General features: G+C 38.5%; 1 protein-coding gene across 4 annotated transcripts in view; it reads left to right on the forward strand.

The window, feature by feature from the left end:
- The window catches only part of Trpm3 (transient receptor potential cation channel, subfamily M, member 3), a 498800-nt gene that overhangs the window by 219280 nt on the left and 255984 nt on the right, over nt 1-23536 (forward strand). For 2 of the 4 annotated variants that reach the window (XM_013018449.1, XM_013018448.1), the window contains exons 2-3: nt 9781-9860; nt 12115-12319. In XM_013018449.1, coding sequence (XP_012873903.1) covers nt 9781-9860; nt 12115-12319 — 285 coding nt within the window. Of the gene's footprint in view, nt 1-4036; nt 4272-9780; nt 9861-12114; nt 12320-23536 lie in introns of those variants that run through there. The other 2 variants (XM_013018447.1, XM_013018446.1) reach the window with 2 other exon arrangements.

Here is a 23536-nt window from a genome sequence, read left to right on the forward strand (position 1 = left end):
GTTCAAAGCCAGCCTGTGCAGGAAAGTCTGTGAGAATCTTATCTCTAAAAAAAAAAAATAGCAAAAAAAAAAGCAAGAAGAAGAGCTGTGGTTCGAGCGGTAGAGCACTAGCCTTGAGTGAAAAAAACTCAAGGACAGTGTCTAGGCCCTAAATTCAAAGCCCAAGGACCAGCACCAATTTAAGAAATAACCAGTCTGGAAGATAAACTAGAAGTGTTACCTACTATCACAGATGAAAACCTCCACAATTAAAAACTAAATAATGAAAGAAAAAAAAAAGACTTTCAGGAAGGTTGAAGTAGCAACTAGTGAAGAAGTAAGTTGAAAAAGATAAATTTTGAAATCTATATCTGTTAGACTTGTTTGCAACCACTCTATTCAATCTCACAACCACACAAAACTCAGTGAATTTCTTCCTGGATACCTGACCTTTGCCTTCCCCTTTTTCCTCCCTTCCCCCTTTCTCCCTTCCTACTTCCCTCCAGAAAACTCACCTTGCACACCACACTTTCCAAATCTTCCCCACTATGGAGCCTTCTCTCATTTCACAGAATTTCTCTTCCTAGTCACCTTCTAAGCTTCTCTTTTGAAATAATCTCCTGCTATCCTTCAAATAAAATGTGACAATTGAAGATTTTAGTAGAGTATCCAAAATGCAGTTTTCTGACTATGCATATACAGGGGAAACTTTTGAAAGCATGGGGAAATAAATGGAATTAAATAAAAACTAACCATAGATACCACCTTAAACTTTTCTTTTCTATCATTTTTTTTTTTTTTGTCTGTTGTGGGGCTTGAATGCTGGGCCTGGGCATTGTCCCTGAGCTCTTCAGCTCAAGGAAAGTGCTCTACTACTTGAGCCACAGCGCCACTTCTGGTTTTCTGGTAGTTCACTGGAGATAAGAGTCTCACAGACTTTCCTGCCCAGTCTGGCTTTGAACCACAATCCTCAGATCTCAGTCTCCCAAGTAGCTAGGATTACCAGTGTGAGCCACCGGCTCCCAGCTCTATCGTAATTGTAGTATGGCCTACTTTTTTCTCGTTGACAGCATGAAACTTCTATTTCTCTATATAACTGAGTAGTCTACTGAAGGCTGAATAGAATCACCAAATGATATCAGCTATTATTTATTTAGTGTCCTGTTGATGAACTTAATTTGTTTTTACTTTTTGTATATTCTAGACAATGCCTCATTGACCATCTTTTACTATGAAACATAATTACTCAGGAAATCTTACTGATTTCCACATTTCTTAAACCTCTACTCACCTAGCCCCTATCAGATTCCCACAAACGGAAAATATTTGAAATAAGAGACCAGCGTATGGAGCATTTGCTCTGAAAATATCACTTCTTTAAAAATAACAAAAAGCAGGTCTAGTGAAAGGTTTAGAATGCAAAATCAAGATAACTTCATAGAGAACATTTGTGTTTTGTTCAAATAAACTGGTAAAAATACACATATTTTTAGAAAAATAAGTTCTCAGATCTGGAAGGCTCATTTCTCATTTATTTTTGTTGTTGTGAATTAGAAATACAAGATATGAAAATTGGTTACAATTGTGTCACCAAAAAACTTCTTCTAAAGTGTATCAAAATAGATATTTATCTTTTGTTTCATTTTTTTGTTTTTGTTTTTATTTTCGTTTTTTGCTGATCCTGAAATTTGAACTCAGGGCTCGTTCCCTTAGCTTCTTTTGCTTAAGGCCTAGCCCTCTACCACTTGCACCATAGTGCTTTTTCTTAGTAGTTTATTGGAGATAAGAGTCTCTTGGAGACTTTTCTACCTGGTCTGGCTTTGAACCACAATCCTCACATCTCAGCCTCCTGAGTAGCTAGGATTACAAGTGTGAGCTACCGGCACTCAGCTTTTTTCCTACTTAAAAAATGAGGTTAGGGGCTAGGAAGGTGGCTCAGTGGTAGAGCGCTTGCCTTGCATGCCTGAGGCCCTGGGTTCGATTCCTCAGCACCACATAAGCAAAAAGAAAAAAGCCGGAAGTGGCGCTATGGCTCAAGTGGTAGAGCGCTAGCCTTGAGCTGAAGAGCTGAGGGACAGTGCCAAGCCCAGAGTTCAGGCCCCACGACTGGACCCCCCCCAAAAAAAATGAGGTTAGACTTTTCACATCAAGCAAGTGTAAAATATACTAGTAAATGTCTCCTCTGTAAAGTATCAAATCCACAGTCAGTACACACACTAGCTTATAGTGTCACCACAAAATTTAGTCCAGAAGTGGAAGGTTAGGGTAGCCATGCTTTTTAAAGCTAAGTTACCAAGACCTGGAGAATGAAAAAGATACAAAACATCTTATATCAAAAAATATGAATGTTTGAAAGTAGCATCAAGTAAGTTCTACGTGTTTAAATTAGAACATGATGTCATATAAAAATTAAACCCGCTGACATAATCCAGAACAATGCATTCATTATCTTTGTGTGCTCAACTTTCTCATGGTTTTCTGGGAATGCGTTCTCAGGAGGGTTCTGAATGCACAGAACAAGAGCAATGTATGTCACAAAGCTGCACTGACGCCTGCAGGAAGGCAAAGGGACTTTCTCCCTTATGAGCAAATGCTGAAGCTCAGTCTGGTTTTCCATTTGAGTTTCACAGATCCTAAGTTTCCTTTAGTTGAAACTCACTAGCCTGGTTACTGTCCCTTGAAACATTAGAAAATGAGTGATCATAAAATGGGGGGGCGGGGAGGAGAGCAGTTGGTCAATTCTGGAAAGAGTATAGAAGTAAGATAGTTGTAGGACCTAGTTCTCAGTTTAGTGTCCACATGGCATGTGATAGTCCCTTTAACACAAGGTGATCGAAAAAACTAAAAATCCAAACCCCACTCCTGCCATGAATCTACAGATATCACCTCTTAGCTCTAGCTTTGTCTTTGGAAAGAAAGATGTATTGTGCCTATTTTCACTTCTGTATGAATATACTCGCATATTTATTACTATTGACCTTGTTTTAGTAACTTTTTTAAAAAATTGTATTAGTTGAACATCCATCCCATACATCCCTACAATGGACCTGATCAAATTCACCACCTCTGTCATGCCCGCCCTCCCTCCCTTCTTAGGACAATTGAACATGGTTTTGTTTTCATACATAAAATAAAGTACTTTGACCTTCTTCACCCTCCTCTACCCTCCTTTTCCCCTTTCACAGGTGTTTATCCCTCAACAGAACCTGTTTGCACATCCCTGCCCTTTTTTCTGCTTCTGAAAAGTGTTCCTGCCTTGTTGAAGTCTGAACTCTTTCCAACAGAAAAAATTCCTAGTAACTTTTTCAATTCTGCTATTACTAGAATTCCTATTATCTTAAACAGAAAAACTTTGCTCTTGAATGATCTTTGGAAGAGTCTTTTCAGTCATAGTTTGAGTCACCCCAGGAAAACACGCTGCATTGTCACCATTTTCCATCCTTGTCCATATTCTCCAGGGGCCACCACTGGTTAATAAGGAACCAAGGAGCACAGATTTCTAATCAGGTTGTTGTATTGATCAGGGAAGAATTGCAGGATGAGATGTAGGACCAGACAATTTATTGCTATTTCAGTTTATAGAAGGTCTTTGTCAGACTCTTACTTTTATTCTACTTGGACTTCTGTTTGGGAACCAAAGTATTCTTTGGAAACACTCTTGAGAGAGGGGTTTTTTTTGGTTGTTTTTTTTTTTTATAACAGTTCTTCTTTAAAGCAGTGCTATCTTTCCATCCTTTTCCAGCTGGTGGAACAATGCTGCTTGTGTGCTCCAAAACCCTCAGAGAATTCAGACACTGTTTCTTCAAGAAAGATTTGCTTTCCAAAGTTGAAGTTTCAGAACTCAGAACACCTTATCACACTTTCACAAGCTTTCTCTCTGAAAATGGAAAAGAAAAAAAAAAGTGGGGGGGGAAGGGGGGTGGGGCGCAAGGGAGCCTGTTAGGACTTGTGCCAGTTAAATCCGATCTCCCCGGGGATTTGTTTTTCTTCTGGCGTCAGATTAGATGTTCAAATCAAGCAGTGTTTGAGGACTAGGAGGAGGGACGGTCCATGGGCTTCTGAGTCAGGCTAATCCCCACACAGCAGCACATTCCAAGGGGCTAATCCGCCCCAAGTTCATGGCTTACTTGAAACATCTCTTGGGGGAAGAGCCTAGCAAGGGACTTTTTTTTCCCAGTGGGCGGTCATAAGAGCATTATTAACAGGATGGCCAGGCCTGGCCACAGCAAAATGAAAGCAACAGGAGCTGCTCCGGGAAACAGCCTTTGCCACCAGCCAGAGTCAGTGCTCAGGTAAAAAATGATTTCAGCTCACTTTGCTTTTGATCAGTTTCTCAAATGTTGGAGCTGGGGACCTAGAGGAAAACCAAAGAAGTACCCAGAGAGATCTTGGGGGAAAACAAAAGGCAGACAAGGAACAAATGGAGTGGGTTCTTTAGGTCTTTGGTATTTTGCTCCAATGAAAACAAGTGATCCACCTGAAACACAAGAGTTTAGCACAGAGGAGGGGGTGAAATTTTCTTTGCATTTGTTTCTAGAAATTTTAACGTACTCTTTGATGATCTTGTGATGGCTGGTTCAGGTTGTAGTCCTTCTGTTAAGTGATTCTGAAAACAAAATTACAATAGCACTGTCTAAGACTTTCTCAAGAGATATTTAATATATTGTCTGTATTTGTATATGCCTAAGCTCTTCTCTCCTGGAGATGATATTGGGTCTATATAGCTCGTGGGGGAAGAAGGCTTAAATTAGTTTGAGACCCGATAATGGGGTCACAGCCTTTATGGAAAAGAGTAAAACTCGTTGGGATGAAAAGACTTATGCTTTTTTTTATTTCTTCTTATAGCAATATTTACAAGCTTTTCTTGGTTTCTATCAGTCTGATGTCTTATTTAATTTTCCAAGGTTAATATATGCTTAATTGTTTGTGGGCAATCATTAGTACTCGGTTCAAAATGTGGAAATAAAAATTTTTAATAAGGTATCTTTTCATTATTAGCCTTTGAAAAACACTTGCCTGTTACATCTTACACATGACCGATAATGCAGAAAGACATAAAGGAAAAGAGTTCTCCACAAACTCAGTAATGGTTGTGTGACTGTGCTACCTTAAAAAAAAATACACACAAGTCATTTTTCTGTGAGTAGGAACTACTTTTCCTAACAGGACAAGAGACTTCTGGAGCATATTTAAAAAGAAAGGATTTCAGGACACCCTGTCCCTTGAAGTGTTGTGCTAGAAAAGAACTCAAAGGTCAGCTAGAAACATGACATGTCAAAATTATTGCATGCTTTCTAGCAACGAGGACAGTCAGTGTGTGCTAACTTCATTGGAGTTGGAGCAAAGTATAAAGTCTCACACAGAGGATTTGAAAGCCTTAGAACAAAAGAAAAGAGAATTAGTTTAGGGAACAAGTTAAACCATGATTGTACTTCAAAAATACCCTCTCCAAGAAAAACAATTTTAAGAATCTAATGTCTGTCCACACTAAAGACCTGGATAAAAGCATAATAAAGCAAATCCCACAATAGTGCATAGCAAACTGTGCATGCTATTTTTTAGAATTCCTAACATGTTATGCATATATTATTTTAAGATGTGTTGTCTTTCTCAGAAACAAAAAGAATCCAAGTTAACTACAATGTATCTTTTACTTTATATTTCTTCTCTTCCTCCTACTTGTCTATGCCTTAGCAAAGAAAACTATTAATCTACTACTAACGATAAATAGAAATTGATCCTCAGTCATTTTGCTAACAATGAGGTTGCCTTCTTACCTTTGAGAAAGTTACAATACTTTATACTCAAAGATTTAAAAATCCATTTGGCCATACATTTATAATGTATTTTTTAACACATGCCAACTTAGTGAAGTCATCAGGAACTTCCAAATTAAAACTGAAATCTAGGAATGGAAAAAGTAATGGTGTCCTTGAAAACTTTAATCCATTTGTTTCCAGTCTCCCAAACCCTCAAATTTGAAAGTCTGCGATTTTATTTCTTTGCTGAGACCATGACAATGACTATCCCTTCTTTTACCTCTTTCCAACGTTCCTGGGTTTCTACCCTATGCATTACCTTAAATAGAAAGAAATGAACAAATAGCAAAAGGTTCTTCATTCCAAATGCAGAAACTAGCAGGGGGGATTGCCAATAATATCTCATCTGAAGAAGCCGTGTAGCAGAGTGAACAAGAGTAGGAATCCAAGAATCGCACTAAAATATTCAAGCTCAAATTTTGGCTTTAGTACTCATTTACTACATCCCAGTCTCAACTTCTTCTTTGGAGGAATGGCTATAAGAGTAGTCAAGAACTCTCTCACAGAGTTCTTCTGAGGATCTGTGGAGATGGTATGTAGAGGACACAATACCCAATTAGGACCCAAAGGAACCTATTGGATCTCAGGTGTTTTAGCTGAATTATCTTGTTGGGATGATCACGAAGCTCTCCAGCCTGGCACTTGTGGCGCATCCCTGTAATCCTAGCTACTCAGGAGGCCAAGATCTGATGATGGAGGTTGGAAGCCAGTCCAAGCAGGGAAGTCTGTGTAACTTTTATCTTCAACTAACTTTCCGGGGTGGGGGGGGGGGGGGGGAGAAATCTCTGGATGTGGTGCTGCAGCAAGTAATAGAGCACTAGCCTTGAGCATAAAAATAAATAGGGCTCAGGGACAGCACCCAGGCCTGAGTTTAAACCTCAGGACTGACACTCACACACACACACCCTCACACACACACACACGCTCACACACACATACAGCTAAAGCTCCCTAAGGAGCTGGCATGCTATAGAAGAGGCTCAGAGAAGTGAAGTCACTTTTCTTTCTACCTTCTGTAGTGGCCAGCCAGGTGCTCTGTGTTACCCAATATAAAGAAAGACTAACTAGGTTATTGCTACAAGAACTTCCTAGAACGTACGCCTGAATCTCCATCCAAGCACTCAGTACTAAAATCAGACCAAGACCAGTCCCATTTCTAGATATAACAGGATGGTAATCAAAATATGGTAAGAACAACTATGTCATCTATTACCATCATGGGAAAATCGGAGATCTGAGGATAAAAGAATTCATGTCACGTTCTCCATCTCCCAAAGCCCCACAGACACAACTTTTTCCAACTCCAGTCCTCATGTTCTACCAACAATACTGCTTTTCAAGGGAAATTGATCAGCACACCCGGAAATTCACAGATGCTTTTGAAGGCTGGCCAGCAAAATTTAAAAAGATAGTAGTTTATTCTCTTTTCTCTGCTCCCTGAGGTGTAGGGGAAATGGGTTTCAGATATCCAGGGAGGGACATTCTACCATCTTCCTGCCAAGAGATAGTATCAATGAAAGTATTCAGTGTCTAGGGACAATCCTGACCTATGAATACAGGCTTTTTACAAAGATAAAGCCTGGTTATCTCTGTTGCTAAGCTAACTTATGTTGCAAAAATGGAGCCACTATGGTTTTTGTTGTTGTTGTTGTTTTGGTTTCTTGGCTCCGTTTTGCCTACATTTTTGAGAAGGCTTTGACAATGGACCTTTTTTTTTGCTTTTGTAATTCCTACTTTTAATTTTTTTTTACTTTTTAATAAGTGTTTTTTATTGTGAAAAGGCCGTACAGAGGGGTTACAATTACATGAGCAAAGTACTGAGTACATTTCTTATCAAGCATTGTTGCCTCCTCCTTTGTTTCCCCTTCCCATCCCTGCCCTCCCATCACCCCCCCCCACCAAAGTTGTAAAGTTCGCTTTTTGACATAACGTCTTGTACATCTCATTGTTGCAATGGGTCCACCTGTATCCACCTGTATTTAAACAATTTGATTTTTCCCCTCCCCTCCCCAAATTATACCAACATCAAATACAGTGACAACAGGGGTTATACCGTGGGGGAGGGACATACAAAGCAACAAAGAAATCATCTTATAAATATGTTAGAAACAATAGCAAGAAAGAAAAACCATTTAAGTCCTTATCATGGGGTTCATTTCACCTAACATCAACTTATCTGACTGTTTCTGCTTGTCTCAGACATATACTAGTTATTGCAAATAAGGGAAACCATGGGGCCTATGTTTCTTTGGGCCTGGCTTATGACCCAGCAATCCCACTTTTGGGCATTTACCCAAATGATCACAAACAAGACCATTCTAAAGCTACCAGCACAACTATGTTCATTGCATCATTATTTACCATAGCTAAAATAGATGTCCCTCAGTAGATGAATGGATCAAGAAAATGTGGTATATATACACAATGGAATTCTATGCCTCCATCAGAAAGAATGACGTTGCCCCATTTGTTAGGAAATGGAAAGACTTGGAAAAAATTATATTAAGTGAAGTATGACAACAGACACTTTTGTGACCAGCTGGCAAACAAAACTGCTAGTGTTACCTTTGTAACAGGGGTCCACCTACACCTGCAGGTCTCTGAGGCCTTGTGTGTGTGCCTTTTTGTGTTGGCAATATACAAACATTCAGAAATCATATGATCCACTTGTGATCATCACCCAAACATGATTAGGTTTTTGGTGGCCCTCTACCATACCCCTTGTTGACATTTGTAAACTGTTCACCATCCCAGTTGTTCAGAAATGACTGCCATTGGTGCAAATCACTCTTGCCAACTTCAACAGTACCAGACTGAGTGAGTGAAGTCAAACCCAACTTCATACAGCCAATAATAAACCTTGGTGTACTAGGCCAAATCAAGACTAGGAACAGGCATCAAATGGGCTGGGAACTTTCACACCAGTGATTGAAACAAGCCAAATGAAACCACTCAGTTGGTTTTGTGTTAAGCATATGAATTAAGACCTGATATTAGATTAGAGAGATGATCACATGCTGTAACTTGCACCTTAAATGCCTAGCAAAGAAATATTCGGGGTAGCTTATTGGGTTTTCTGAAAGACTTACCATTATTTCCAGTGCTGGTAGCAAAGAAAAAGGTAGAGTGATGCTTTGGAATAAAGATCTTAGAGTTCACTAGAATAACCTTTGTCCATTGGAAACTTAATCTCAGGGCCAGTATTTCTGGATGGACAGTCATGAATATAGCCATTCTAAGAAGCTGTATCTGCTAAATGTGCATAAATGGCATGATGCAAGAGAAAAAGACCCAAAGGAAGTGTTGCCTTATTTCCTTCTAAAGGCATTTCTATGAACTTTGGGACAAAGAGGAAGACATTCATCTTCCTTATGTTTTTGTTTCCTTTCTCCTCCTCTCTTCTTAAGCATTAGTAATTTACAAAAGAATGGTGATGGTTTGGGCTTTTGAATTATATAATTTCCTCCATCATTTTTCTTTTCCATCATTAAGGAAAATCTAATGGAAGCCACGAAAACTTCATTATTTAAATGCATTTGTGCTTACCACTGAATATTTGTATAAGGTCAGAAGCAAATTCTGTCCCTCCAAATTCATTGTCCCTGTAATCTGTGTTTACTTCTTGTCTTCAACTATCATTATTATGGTCTGGGAATACAGACTATTCAGTGATAAGAGCACTTGCCTAGCATATGCGAGGCTGTGGGTTCAATTCTTAGCACTACAAACAAAAATCATCATGAATTTGTATGTTTCCACCAGTAATACTTTTAGCCTGGCTATTTCCTTTAATTCTCAATATTATTATAACAGCAACCAAATTAGATTCCATGAGTCATTGGTTTTTTATTTATGTAATATAAATGTGTGAAACAATCATAATTTTTATCGTATTCTACTCTATTATATGATTATGAAATTTTGCTTCCTACTCATGTTCAAAGCTTATATTGACCTTTCTTTTATCTCTCTCTCTTTTCAGGCTCAGAAATCCTGGATAGAAAGAGCATTTTATAAAAGAGAATGTGTTCACATCATACCCAGCACCAAAGACCCCCATAGGTAATATTATTGTCTCTAATGTGTCAAGTAATTATACATTACTATCTAATGTACTAGCAATTATAGGGAGAAACTGCAATGGCAGTTACTACCATTAGAAGAAAACCATGGTCAAATGAAACATCTTTAATTTTTCATTACTTCAGGACACATGTGAGGCATACATTTATATATTTTATTATATATGAATAGATATTAAATATTTTATATATTACATATAATGTAATATTTCATATTTGATGCCTACAGTTAACAATTAGCCCCAAAGCCTGTACATTCTTTCACTGCAGAAGCAGCTAATCACTGCATATAATAATGGGTCATATTATGGTTTTGACATTGTTTTCTTTCTTTCTTTCTTTCTTTCTTACCTTCTTTCTTTCTTTCCTTCTTTCTTTCCTTCTTTCATTTCTTTCTTTCATTTCTTTCTTTCTTACCTTCTTTCTTTCTTTCCTTCTTTCGTTTCTTTCTTCCTTCCTTCCTTCCTTCCTTCCTTTCTTTCTTTCTTTCTTTCTTTCTTTCTTTCTTTCTTTCTTTCTTTCTTTCTTTCTTTCTTTCTTTCTTTCTTTCTTTCTTTCTTTCTTTCTTTGTCAGTCGTGGGGCCTGAATTCTGGGCCTGGGCACTGTCCCTTAGCTCTTCAGCTCAAGGCTAGCGTTCTACCACTTGAGCCACAGCACCACTTCTGGCTTTTTCTGTTTATGTGGTGCTGAGGAATCAAACCCAGGGCCTCATGCATGTAAGGCAAGCTCTACCACTGAGCCACCTTCCCAACCCTGACATTGTTTTCTTAAAATATTTTGCCAAAATGCTTAGTTGCTTAGTTTATTGATGGTGGTTATGGTTTTTTGAGGGTCCAGGTACTGGGTGGGGTTTGAACTTACAACCTTGTGTTTACTAAGTAGATATACCACCATTGAGCCATATCACCAGCACTTTTTCTTTGTACTGGTCATTTTTAAAATCATATTTCACTTTCTTCCTAAGCATGTACCTGGACTATAATCTGCTTGCTTTATGTTTCCTGTCATAGCTTGGATGACAGGTGTTCACCATCATGCCCAGATTCTTTCCATTGAGATAGAGTCTCACAAACTTTTCTGCCTGGGCTGGCCTAGAACCACAGTCCTCCAAGTTTTAGCCTTCTACTCAGCTGGGCTGACAGGCATGAACCACTGTGCCCAGCTATTGGTTCAGAGGGGGTGTCACATGATCAGACCATGATCATTTCCATCCTAGTCTCCTATGTAGCTAGGATTGTAGATGCAAACTACCAGCATCAGGCTCCATTAGTTTGTACCAGTAAGCTCTACTACAGAGAAAAAAAAAAGGTAGACTAGATTAAAGAAGCCTAGCAGATTACTGAAGACACTGCAGCACTTTAAATTCCTCTGCACCTCTTCTTACATACTTTACTTACCTTCCTGAAGATCAATCCTATATAAAATGGGAATCATTGGGGATAACTTAGTCCATCTACATCAGGAAATAACTCTATGAGGGGAAATGTCGTAAAGCAATTTAAAATATGGTTTAGACAATTATCCTGACCAGCTGTATGATCTTGGACAAATTATCTAACCTCCAAACCTACAATATTTCATCATTAAATAGATACTAAATTATTAGTGTTTTAAAAAAGACAGTTATATATTTACCATTACCAATATTTGTAATACTTGGTAGTAGTAATATATAAAGGAATTTTTATGATAGAAGATGCAAATTTTAAGTTCTCAAATATATTCTGAATACTTTTTCATTTTTATTCCAAGATCGCATAAGCTCATGGATTTTTTTTTATTTTCAGAATTGGATAGTTGACAGCAAATGCCAATTGAGGAGAGACAAGTTAAGTTACGACTCACATATAAGTGAGATTTCCTCATTTAAATGTGCATATTAAAGTTCTTCCCTCAAAGTGTTCAATGTCCTTCAGGCAGCAGTTGATTGATGGAAAGAGTGAGAAAAAGAAAAATCTAGACAACTTTTGTTCACAAGTATCCAATTTCCAACAATGCAGCTGAAAAAGCTGTGGAAGGAGGTCAAAGGGCCTTCTTGTAGCTTACATAGCTAATGGAAAGTTGGAGGGAAGAAGTTCCTGAGTTCACCATTTATGAGATACAGCAGCCTGTATCTGAGAAGTGACTAAAATGGGTGAAGACAGATTGTAGATTTCTACAGCTGATTACCTGAAGTGTGAGTTCCAGTAGTGTTCACACAAAGGGTTCATGTTTTTAACCTCTTATGTTATAGGTGTTGCTGTGGGCGTCTAATAGGCCAACATGTCGGACTCACTCCCAGTATCTCTGTGCTTCAGAATGAGAAAAATGAAAGTCGCCTCTCCCGAAATGACACTCAGTCTGAGAAGTGGTCCATCAGCAAGCACACTCAGCTCAGCCCGACGGACGCTTTTGGAACCATTGAGTTCCAAGGAGGTGGCCATTCCAACAAAGCCATGGTAATCAGACAGCCCACCATTCATTTCCAAAGGCGATCTCACATCCATCAGGGTGGCCAAGAGCCTGCGACTTAGTGTGCAGGCCCATCCTCAACTATGCCACTAACTGGTGGGGTGACCTTGCCTTGTATGCCTAACCTCTTATTCTGTAATGAGCAGAAAGAAAGTCTTCCTTCTAGGACTTCTTAATGAGATCAGACATAGTAACTGTTATAATTAAGAGTATGACAAATCCATTTTTATTAACCGCTATTAATTATACATAGTAGTGGGGTGTGGTGAGATATTTCCATACATACATTCACTATGCCCTGATCAAGTGCAATTCTCTTTACCTATTCCCTCATATACAGCCTTTCTGGCCTCTTATCCATCACCATGCCACACCCATCTTCGAGCTGCCACATCTAAGAGAGTCCATGTGGTACTGCATGTGTGTGTCTGGTTCATTTTCTATAGTTAATCTTTATTTATGATGTTATTTCCCATGTCTCATCCATTTAGATCTGTTTTTCCTAAATCTATTCTCCTTGCTTTAGTAAAAAGAATGTTGCTCTTAGGTTTCTATTTGTCCTGTTCATGTCTACCATTTATCTTGATTCAAGGTGAAAATGATCATCACAGCCTATTTCCTTTCTGATTCTGAGATAGTCTGCCATCCATACAGAATGCTATTGATCTGAGCAGCTGTTCCTAACAGAAGTTTGTATAGGAAAAGAATTTCTTTTATGGAGGCTTTAATATGTGTAATTATACACACACACACACACACACACAAATTTTTACTTGTAGGAGTTTTTACTTCTACATTTCAGTAGAAATCATGGACCACTCTCTATTTGGCTGACATATATTGAAAGCAATAAGGTATGGAAGATGCTTCCAAACTTCTGGAAGTTGTATAACACAACACACTTGGTTCCGGTAGAGAGAGCTAGGTGAGGGAAGAGCCGTAGGAGGTAACATTGCATAGGAACCCTAGAGTGTTCTGACTTTGGACAGGAAATTCTGCTGAAAACAGCATCCTGAAAAACTCAAGGAAGAACCTCACACATGTTAGTCTAAAAATGTGCATTGGTGCCGCCTCTCTTCTCTTCTCTTTTCTCCTCCTCTCTCCTCTCCTCTCCTCTTCCCACTCCCCTAACACAGTAATTTAATTTCCTTACTAAGAATGGTGACTGAGTTATTCTCACAATTTTTCCTTGGAAAATTAATTTCGAGCTATATGTTAAATTAAAACCTATATACCTATTAAATTTGAACTATATATTAGAAAGAAAGGGATGCTACCTTTTTGTGTCACCTTCAGCATGGTGAAAAACAAAGAATAGGTTAGTGAGTCTTGTCCTATACAGAACGAAGGGAAATGGAGATGGTCAGATTTCCTACCCACTTAAGGGATGTTTTTGTATATATAAGGTCACTGAAGGTCCTTTGGGCAGCACAATCCCCACTCATAGGATGGGACTGAAATGCTACAAGTGTGCAAGTGGCTAATTGGATGATCATCATGACAGAACTTGAAATCCACCACCTTAGCAGGGTGGTGAATGGTGGTTTTAGCTGCTGTAGCCAGAAGGCATGTGAGAAGCCTCTGGCCATAATTTTCATTGCTAACCTTCACTGTCAAATATGGAATAACACTCCTAAGAGTGTCCTGTGAAGCCAGTTACTCGAGAGTCTAGGCTACCATAAGGTGCCATTGTCTCCACATGAATTGGTTTGCTTTTTGTGGCTTGCCTTCAGATAACCTATAAATCACAGAAGAAAAGCCATCTGTACTTTGGCCACATGATCATTTTAACTGAAAATTGCTCTCAAGTACCTGCAATTCATAAAACCTATAGCCAATCACAAATGACTTCAGCCAGTTTTTACAAGTCCAGTCATATTCCCCACCATTAAAAGTTTCTAAGAATAGATGATTAGTTCACTGGTGATGAGAATAGTTCTGAATCCAGGCAGACCAAGTTCATTCAAGAGTATCAAATAAATGTATGTGACCTGGCAAAAGTTACTTGATTTTTTTACCCTTGGTAATTCAACCTATTCAGTAGAATTCATTGTTGATACTCTCATTCAAAAGCACTAAATGTGATGATATGCATAAAACAGTGACATTCACAGTGCTGGATACATAAATTTAAACTAACTTATATTGTGTTATTGTTACTCTAATCATCATAATTTGTGTTAGGCTCTGAAATAGAAAAAAACAGAATGGATATTCATAAAAGAAGAAATTCAAAGAAATCAAGGCTATTCATTTAGGTGTATAGGTATTGCTATATTATCTTTGATCATTAATTTTTATATACTTTTGATCATTTATTTTATACACTTTCATAGCCCAAAGATTGACCTTTGAGTCTGAAGCCACATTGCATTTTATTAATATCCTGGCTCTCTCATTTACCATTTGTGTAACTGTCCAGTTTACTTACCTTATGCCTCAGTTTCTTCATCTGTAAAAGGAGGGTAGTCATTCCTATGCTTCATAGGGCAGTCTGAAGAATTAAATAAGTTAGTATATATTAAGTGTTTAGAACAGTATATATTGGTGTTAAAATTATGTAAACATTTGTTCTTGGTATTACCTCTACAAAGAGTGCTTTACTAACGCTAAGATAGGCAGTCACTCTCTGAGGAAAACTTTTCTTTGTGAAACTAATCAGAAAAATGAAAATTCATTTTTTTTCTTTCTTCTTCTATTTCTTTTTGTTAGTGGATGTTTAGCAAGTAGAAGACCCAGCTAGCTATTCAACCAGACAAATGAATACTTTGTCCCCATTGAAAACTTCTCCATCTGCTATTCTGATTCCCATTTCTAGACAAAGAAACAGAGTTTTGCAGATGTCAGAAGTCTGGTTTTATAAAGCAGGGTAAGTGGTTTAGTGCCAACTTGTAAACTTTTTTGTCTCTTATCCTCCTGGGAAAACTGGCATGCAGTTTTTATAGAGGGAATCAGCAGCCAAAAAAGAGCTCAGCATTCACCCAGGCAAGGCATATTTAGTTATTCTCACCTAATGTACCTTTGATCCCTTGCTCTGACAAGTCTTGGGGTTGAAATGATTTTTTTGTTTGCTTGTTTGCCTGTCCTGGGGCTTGAACTTGGGGCCTGGGCCCTGTTCCTGAGCTTCTTTTGCTCAAGGCTAGCACTCTACCACTTGAGCCACCGTTGCCACTTCCAGCTTTTTCTGAGTAGAATTTATTGGCGATGAGTCTCACAGACTTTTCTGCACAGGTCTCCTGAGTAGCTAGGATTACAGATGTGAGCCACCAGTGCCTGGTTTCAAGTTGAAATGATTTTAACAAAGCATTTGAGAAATTCTATAGACAGACAGACTCCTATTAATTTCTTTAAAGTAAAATGTAACATAACTTTTGTCCTACAGCCACCCCAAGATGAAACCCTGTGCCTGTCATGGACAGGGAACAGCACATAGTATGCAGTAGATTATAGGAGTTTGGGTAGAGGATGCAATAGTAGAAAGAAGGCATGTGTTAATGAAATCATCCTGGGCAGGAATACTGGGCATCTGAACTGTAATGTGGGCAGGACAGCAACATGTCAGACCTTTAGCACTAAAGATGCTCAAGGGATTACATGCAATGTTTGTCCAATTTGGCAGCTTTGAGTAATTTAGGAGAACATCACCAATGACATTCAAGACTCCTAATGGTTTTGAAAGTTACTAAGGTTATTGGCAGTGCCCAGCTAGGCTTAAAAAAATACTAATTATCCCAATCTACATGAGGCAACTGGAGCCCCAAGATATTTAATTACTTTCTCAGTGTCACACAATTATTTAACGACAAACTTCTAGAACCCAATTTCCTAGGACCCAACTTCTCTTCTCATAAATGTCTACAGCAGATAATAGCCATTTAGAGGCGGAGGAGGAAGACACAAGCAGGTCACTGAAAGGTAGCTAATTCCTATTACATTTCTAGTTCTTTCAAAGAGGCCTTGAAATTTTGGAGTAAAATCATCCAATCAGTTCTGCTTGGTGAGGTTCATTGAATCAAAAGCTGGGAGCAGAGAGAGGTCTTTGTAAAATTACATCTAAGAAGGGGCTCAGTGACTCTCACCTGTAATCCTAGCTGCTCAAGAGGCTGAGATCTGGGAATCATGGTTCAAAGCCAGCTTGGGCAGAAAAGTTCATTTGAGACTCTTACCTCCACTTAACCCCTCAAAAAGTGGAAGTGATGCTGTAGCTTGAGTAGTATAATGCTACCCTTGAGCACAAAGAGACTAAAGGACAGCACCCAGGCCCTAAGGTCAAGCCCTACAACCAAAAACAACAACAGAAAGTTACATCTTAGGCTTATAGAGCCATTTCCCAAGTACATTGTGGTGTTGGAGCCTCAGTTTCCATTCTTGGCAAGCCCCAGTGCACATTTCAGACAGAAGTCATGAACTTCAGGGAGTTTCAAGATACTGAGAGAAGAATTCTGAACTCTCTTCCAATACCAAGCTGCATCCTAGCAGATTCCAGCCCTAGCCCCCAAAGACAGTCCCTGTATTACCCTAGGACAAGGCATTTCATTAGGACACCTCATGACTTTTCCTAAAATGTCAGAGAGAGCAGCAAGATGACTCTGTGAACAGATGTCATGTGGTTCCTCAAAGATGCTCCTTCATCTGGGTTACCATGCATTTATTTAGAAGGAAGCATTGCTGAGCTTGAATGCAGACTCTGTCTTATTTGCTTACTAATCACCTCTCCTAATTAATGCTGAGCTGACTTGTAGGCCCTGTACGAATAAACCTAATTAAGGACATGTATTTAAACCTCTCAAGGAATCCACATAATTCTCTTCAGGTTTTCCCTAGCTATTTACTGCTTATTAGATCAGGTTGAGCCCCTTATTATAGTTTGCATATAATTTAGATAATTATCCTTAGGCCTCATTTTCACACTGAAAGCTCTCACTATTGAGTGTCACAGTGAAAGGCTTTCTCTAACCATTGTGGGTGGGGAGAGGACGCATAAAGGGAAGGAGGAGGTCAGCATCCACTGAGATGTAAAAATTGTCCATCTTTGCATTCTGCAAATTTGATCTGGAAATCGTTGATTGGCATACACCAAATAAGAAATTAAATAAACCTTCCCTCACACACATTTTTTTAAAAGCCAATCACCAGATTGCTAACCGAGCAGTTTTACATGAGCATAATACAACTTCTTTATTCTACTGATTTTTTGAAAATTCTCCATTTTATAATCTCAAGACCACAAATTGGTAGTGTCTTTGGATATGAAATGGAGACTGAAACTAGGGTGTGTTGCTTATCTTTCCAATCCTAATCGGATGAATTCAACATGGAAAATCTAGCCCTCCTCCAAGAACCTATTCCCTCTCTTTAGCTCTAGGAAAAAGGATGCTAAATAATTCTGGAAGAAATTTCATAGCCTTAACTCCTCTGACCTGCTCATATGCTTAGTGAAGTTTTATATTACTTTTGAATCTCTACCTCTGAGTTCTTAGCATCTCTAGAAGTAGCTCTTACCTACCACTGGGAAATTGCGAAAACAATATGGCAGGTTCACTTCCCAAGTCTTGTGGATCATCAAACTGAGAATTTAATAACAGTGAAGACAATTCCAAATATTTTCTTCCTAGGTAGATTTTATATCTGTTAAGCCATCATAAGCATTAAACCCTGGCTGCAAAACAAAAGGCTCTACGGATATGGAGAGCCGGTATCAGCAGAATTATCTCAGCGGTATGACATATTCTGTTTGGCCATAGCTTTAATTACAAATGCCCCCCCCCCTTCAATGTGGCTGCAAAGAATTAAAACAAAAATGAAATGATGTTTGTCATATTTCTCAACAGAAAACAGACTTGGCATATTTCCCACTAGAGACCTGAAAGAAAGACATTAACAACACTGTGAAAGTAGATTTAGCAATGTCATGTCCATTACTGAGGACAAAGACTACTTAATAAATACCACGTGTTTATTTCTAAAAATTAATGATGTCTCTGTAGCGTAAGGACAGAACTTTTCAGTTCACGTTGCCAAGCGTGTAGCCAGATTTATTATTCCACAGCTCCTTTCCAGGTTCATGAAAACATTTTCATTACAACAGCTTGGACAAAGTTACATGGATAAAATTTCAGGCTCAAAGGGTGACTGACAAATTACCCGAGCCAAAGAGCTCCACAAAAGCTCAGGTTCAGAATGCCAATGGTTTTTGTTTTTTATTTTCTAAAGGAATAGCCCCATCGGTTCCAAGTGCTCACAGCAGCCTGTGCCCACTGTGGATGTAATGAACGGAAGGCAAAGGGCGCTTTCTGCCGACGGTGACACCTGTGTGACCTGCAGTCACATTGATAAGTGAACAATAACATTCCTAGTGATGACTTTGTGGGAAATTGCAGGAACATCTCCTGTTCATGCTGTAGGCTGAATAAAACCTACAGACTTACCAAAGCCCTCTGCTATTCAAATGAAAGTTGTGGGCTTTGAATTCAGGGCCTGGGTGCTGTCCTTAAGCTCTTTTTGTTCAAGGCTAGCACTCTACCATTTTGAGCCACAGCACCACTTCCAGTTTCCTGGTGGTTAATTTCAGATAAGAGTCTCAAGGGGAATTTTTTTGCCTAGGATGTCTTCGAAGCACAATCCTCAAATCTCAAACTGCTGAGTTACTAGGATTATAGGCATGAGACACAATCTGGTAGAAGACAAACTTTAGATGAATGATTTTTTTAATAATTTGTCCGTTACTATATTTTTATACTTATTAAAGACTCATTCCTCCAGTATTTTTCCTGTTTTGGTATTCATGTAAAATATTAGGACTTTTAAAAAACTCTATTTGGGCCAATAGCAAATACCTGCCACATTATCTTCATGTTTTTACATGCTGTTATAACTAAATACCTAAGATTGCTTAATTTATTTTGCAGGATAGTTAATATACAGAATTTAATTCCCCCTCATTTGGGAAATCAAAGTGCATTTTTTTCTCAAAAACAACGCCACCTTCCACAGCACCTAAATATGGAATAATGCGATTCCAGCTAGGCTTAGCTTCGGTCTTACACAGACCATTCCAAATGTCATCCAACCTTTAGATGCAAGCATCCTGCTGCCTAATTAATGTACTAATAGAAAAGATTAAAGATACATAATTCCTGACATGGGTAAACTTATTTGAGCTCAGCTTCTCCATTAAGACGATACGTTGGGGAGTCTAAAAGCATGTAGTAAAGAGAGTATTAGGTAGCCCAGAACAAGTATTTTTATACATACTTAAACTAGTCACTCATACACATAATACCTCCACTGGAGGAACGAAGGTTATTTTGAGAAGTACAATAGTTAAGGAGTGAAAGGCAACTTATTTGGGCCAGAAAACATAAATGTGAACTTGCAATACTGAATTTAGTCTTTGTTCAACTTCCTTTTTTTTTTTGGCCATGCACTTTCCACAATTTAATTTTTGTAGTTTTTTTGGTGTGTGTGATGTGATCAGAGTCAATCCCCATTTAACAGGATTGATGCTGATGTTGGCCGAATGATTACATTATCCATAGCTGATGCTGAAAGGTGCTACTGCAAAGGTCAGGGAAACCTCTAAATGGGCGTGCCATGTCAGAGTAATTCCCAGGTGACCACATATAATAGACACCATCAGAAGTCTTCTTGTTATGTGGAAAAAATAATCTCTTAGCAATCAATGGGCTCACAAGTAGACAGGCAAAATAGCTTATCTTGATAGCCAAAATAACTTAAGATTTCAACTTGCATTGACCATTTAACAGAAATTGATTAATTACCCTCTACCCAACCATGTATGAGCATATAGCTGTTGATGATTTAGCATATGAGGTAACCATTATAAACACCTAGGAAACTTATTGAATATTATGATACTATAATTATGCCATTATGTGTATATTTTATAAGCTAGCATCTTTAATAATATGATTTAAAATTTAAAATCTTGCTGGGTGCTGGTGTCTCATGTCTCGTAATTCTAGCTACTCAGGAGGCTAAGATCTGAGGATCATAGTCCAAAGCCATCCCAGGCAAGAAAGTTGATGAGACTCTTATCTCCACTTACCCCCCAAGATGGAAACAGAGCTGTGAGTCAAGTGGTAGAGTTTTAGCCTTGGGCAAAGAAAGCTCAGGAACAGCACTCAGGCCTTGAGTTCAAACTTGGGGACCAATGTGCACACGTGCGTGCGCGCGCGCACACACACACACACAGACATCTTCAGATATCCTCAAAATATTTCATTCTTGGTTTTATGACGCTTTTACCCCTGAAATAATTTGCATGAGTTGCTAAATAGTAATGGATAAAATGAGAAAAAAATAACAAATTGATTCATTTAAATGCTCTGTTCTTTTATTTTTATTGTTATTATAAAGGGGATGTACAAAAGGGTTATAGTTATATAAGTCAGGTCAAGTGTACATTTATTTTGGGGCAATGTCATTCCTTCCCTTGATTTCTCCCAGTTTTTCTTTCCTCTATTTTTTTATTCCTCAAGAGAAAAGCATATTAATCACACCATCAAAGGGCCAAAGCTGCCCATTATATGTCAGCTTTGCCATCTTCTGGATAGTTAGGTGTAGCCCACAGTTAATCCTATGTTCTGAGTAATATAAATAAGTTCTCACCAAAAGGCTTTAGGTTAGTGGTGACATGCTGAAGAACTTGTCAATCCCATATATAAAAAATTATATGTATTGTGACCTCATTCATCCAATATTTTCCCCCTCTTCACTTTGATTTCCAGGTAAAATATTGTGGGTTATTTTCTTCCATTAGGACTGGTAGTAAATGCCAGACACATTGTCTTAGTGGGTTTTCTATTTTTGTTTGTGTTGCTTTTTACTTCTCTAACCAAATATTTAAGGCTGAGTATTTTTAAAATAAAAAACACATTCGTTTCTCACAGTTCTGGAAGCTATGAAATCTAAGATGTGGAGGGTTACTGCTGGCAAGGGCCATCTTACTGCCTCAACCCGCTGCAGAAGGTGGTGCGGATACATGTGTGCATACTTGTGTATCCATATACGCACACATACACACAGAGGGGAGGGGGGAAGAGGAAGCCATACTCATCCTTTTATTAGGAATTCACTCTTTTAATAACAGCATGAAACCAATGAGGAAGGTAGAATCTTTCTGACCTAATCACTTTTTTAGCTTTATTAACTTGCATACATTTATCTTTTTTTAATTGAAAAGGTGATGAGCTGCCCCCCCATTACAGTTACATAAGTAAGGCAGTAATTACATTTGTTTTTAATCATTGTTACCCCATCCCTCTTTCTCTCCCACTTACCCCTCCTTCTCCTTGGCCAAGATGTAATGTTCATATCCAACAATGTCAAGTGAGTATCAATGTTGCTGTGGCTCATCGGTGTTCTGCTGTTTCTGTGATTCCTTTCCCTTTCATATATTGCATTGTCTATTATGCAAAACACGATGTACAAAAAATTAAGAGAAATGAAGAAAAAACAATAGAGAAAAAAAGAATGAACTATATACAGTGTCTAATGAAAACCTCTTGTTTCCGTAAGTTGTAGTTCATGTTAATATGCTTCATTATATAGTCTTTTGCACTAAGAACTTGGTTTGTTGTGCTCATATTCATATCATATGAATATCATATTCATATTCTCACTTTTACAAATTAGGGAAATCGTACGTCCTGCTTTTCTTTGGGTCTGGCTTACTTTACTTCATACAATTTTTTCCAAGTCTTTCCATTTCCTTATGAATGGAATAAAGTTATTCTTTCTGATGGAAACATAGAATCCCATTGTGTATATGTACCACATTTTCTTGATCCATTCATCCATTGAGGGGCATCTGTGTTGGTTCCTAATCACTTCTTAAGAGCTCTACTTCTCAGTACTGTTGCAATGAAGACTTGGTTTTGTTTACTTGAACTATATTCAAACTATAGTACACACAGTTGGAATTTGGCCTGGAGAGAAGTCATCCTCGTTGATGCTCATGTCCCCCAAGGAGCAGAAAGACACGCAGAACCTCAAACCCCACCCAGACTTATTGTATCAGAACCTGTGTTTAAGACAGGGTCACCAGATAAGTGATTCAAAGTTGAAAACAAAGCCCAGGCTAGAGCCATCCGTGAGAACAGTATCTCTAAGATGTCTGACTTCAGTAACAGATGAACGATTGGATCACTAGCTCTGAGATCCTAGTCATTCCTCTTCTGTGGGTCTTTGTGTCCTTTCCTATAAACCTGGGCAGAATTGGCTGATCTCTATGGCTTCATGATTCCTACCTCCAAGTTTCTTTTATTCAAGTGTGACTGTTTCATAGTCAATGATGAAAGGCATATGTGTGTGTGTGTGTGTGTGTGTGTGTGTGTGTGTGTGTGTGTGATCAGGTTCAGGTTCAACAAGGTCTCTCCCGCAAAGGTTTTGCAAAATGGAAGATCAACTGATATACGAAAGTAAGCAGAAAACAAATACCCTAAGTGTGATTGAGAGTCACATTGCATTCACATGGGCTTGCATTTTCAGGAAAAGTCATTGTGAATGAAGAAAAGCCTTTGAAAGGTGAGAATGATTTCTATCAGGGTAAGGTAGATGACTTTAATACCCATGACTTTGGGGAACAGCACTAGTGAAGTGCACAAAGAAGTGAGGGGAAAAAAACCCACAAACTTCTCAGTAAGGACAAATTAGAGATAATCCCTAAATGCAGCATGAGACGTTTTATGTCCTGATGTTTTCAATTAAGACATAATATGATCACAAAAGGGACTGGCGAAAGAAGTCTGCCTGTTGGTGTCGATAGAGTAGCTCAGGGCCAGAGAAATCAGTAGGAGGCAATGGTCACAATCCAAGCTGATATACTTAAAGGAGAGTGTGTAGCTCAAATGGCAGCCGAAGGAACACAGAGAAAGGCCTGGTGGGAAAAACAGTATTTTAAGGAATGGACGATAAGGTCTAGGAAACTAATTAGTTATAGGTAAAGAAAGAGAAGGACAGAGAAAGAAGTATTTATATGTTCAAAGTTCAGAAAAAAGGACTCTGGTGTCAGCCCTCATTGAGAATGCTCCGCTCCCTTCCCTTTACTAACAACATGAACTTGAATACTTCGTGGATCTTTTGGGCCCCACGGGTAAAATGTGGATGATATCAGTCCCTTTATTGTTGAAGTACATGAGATGGGACATGGAAACAACGCAGCATATATGTGCCCTGAGCAC

Source organism: Dipodomys ordii, unplaced genomic scaffold (genome assembly GCF_000151885.1).
Source record: "Dipodomys ordii isolate 6190 unplaced genomic scaffold, Dord_2.0 Scaffold40, whole genome shotgun sequence".
In the NCBI taxonomy this organism is placed as follows: domain Eukaryota; kingdom Metazoa; phylum Chordata; class Mammalia; order Rodentia; family Heteromyidae; genus Dipodomys; species Dipodomys ordii.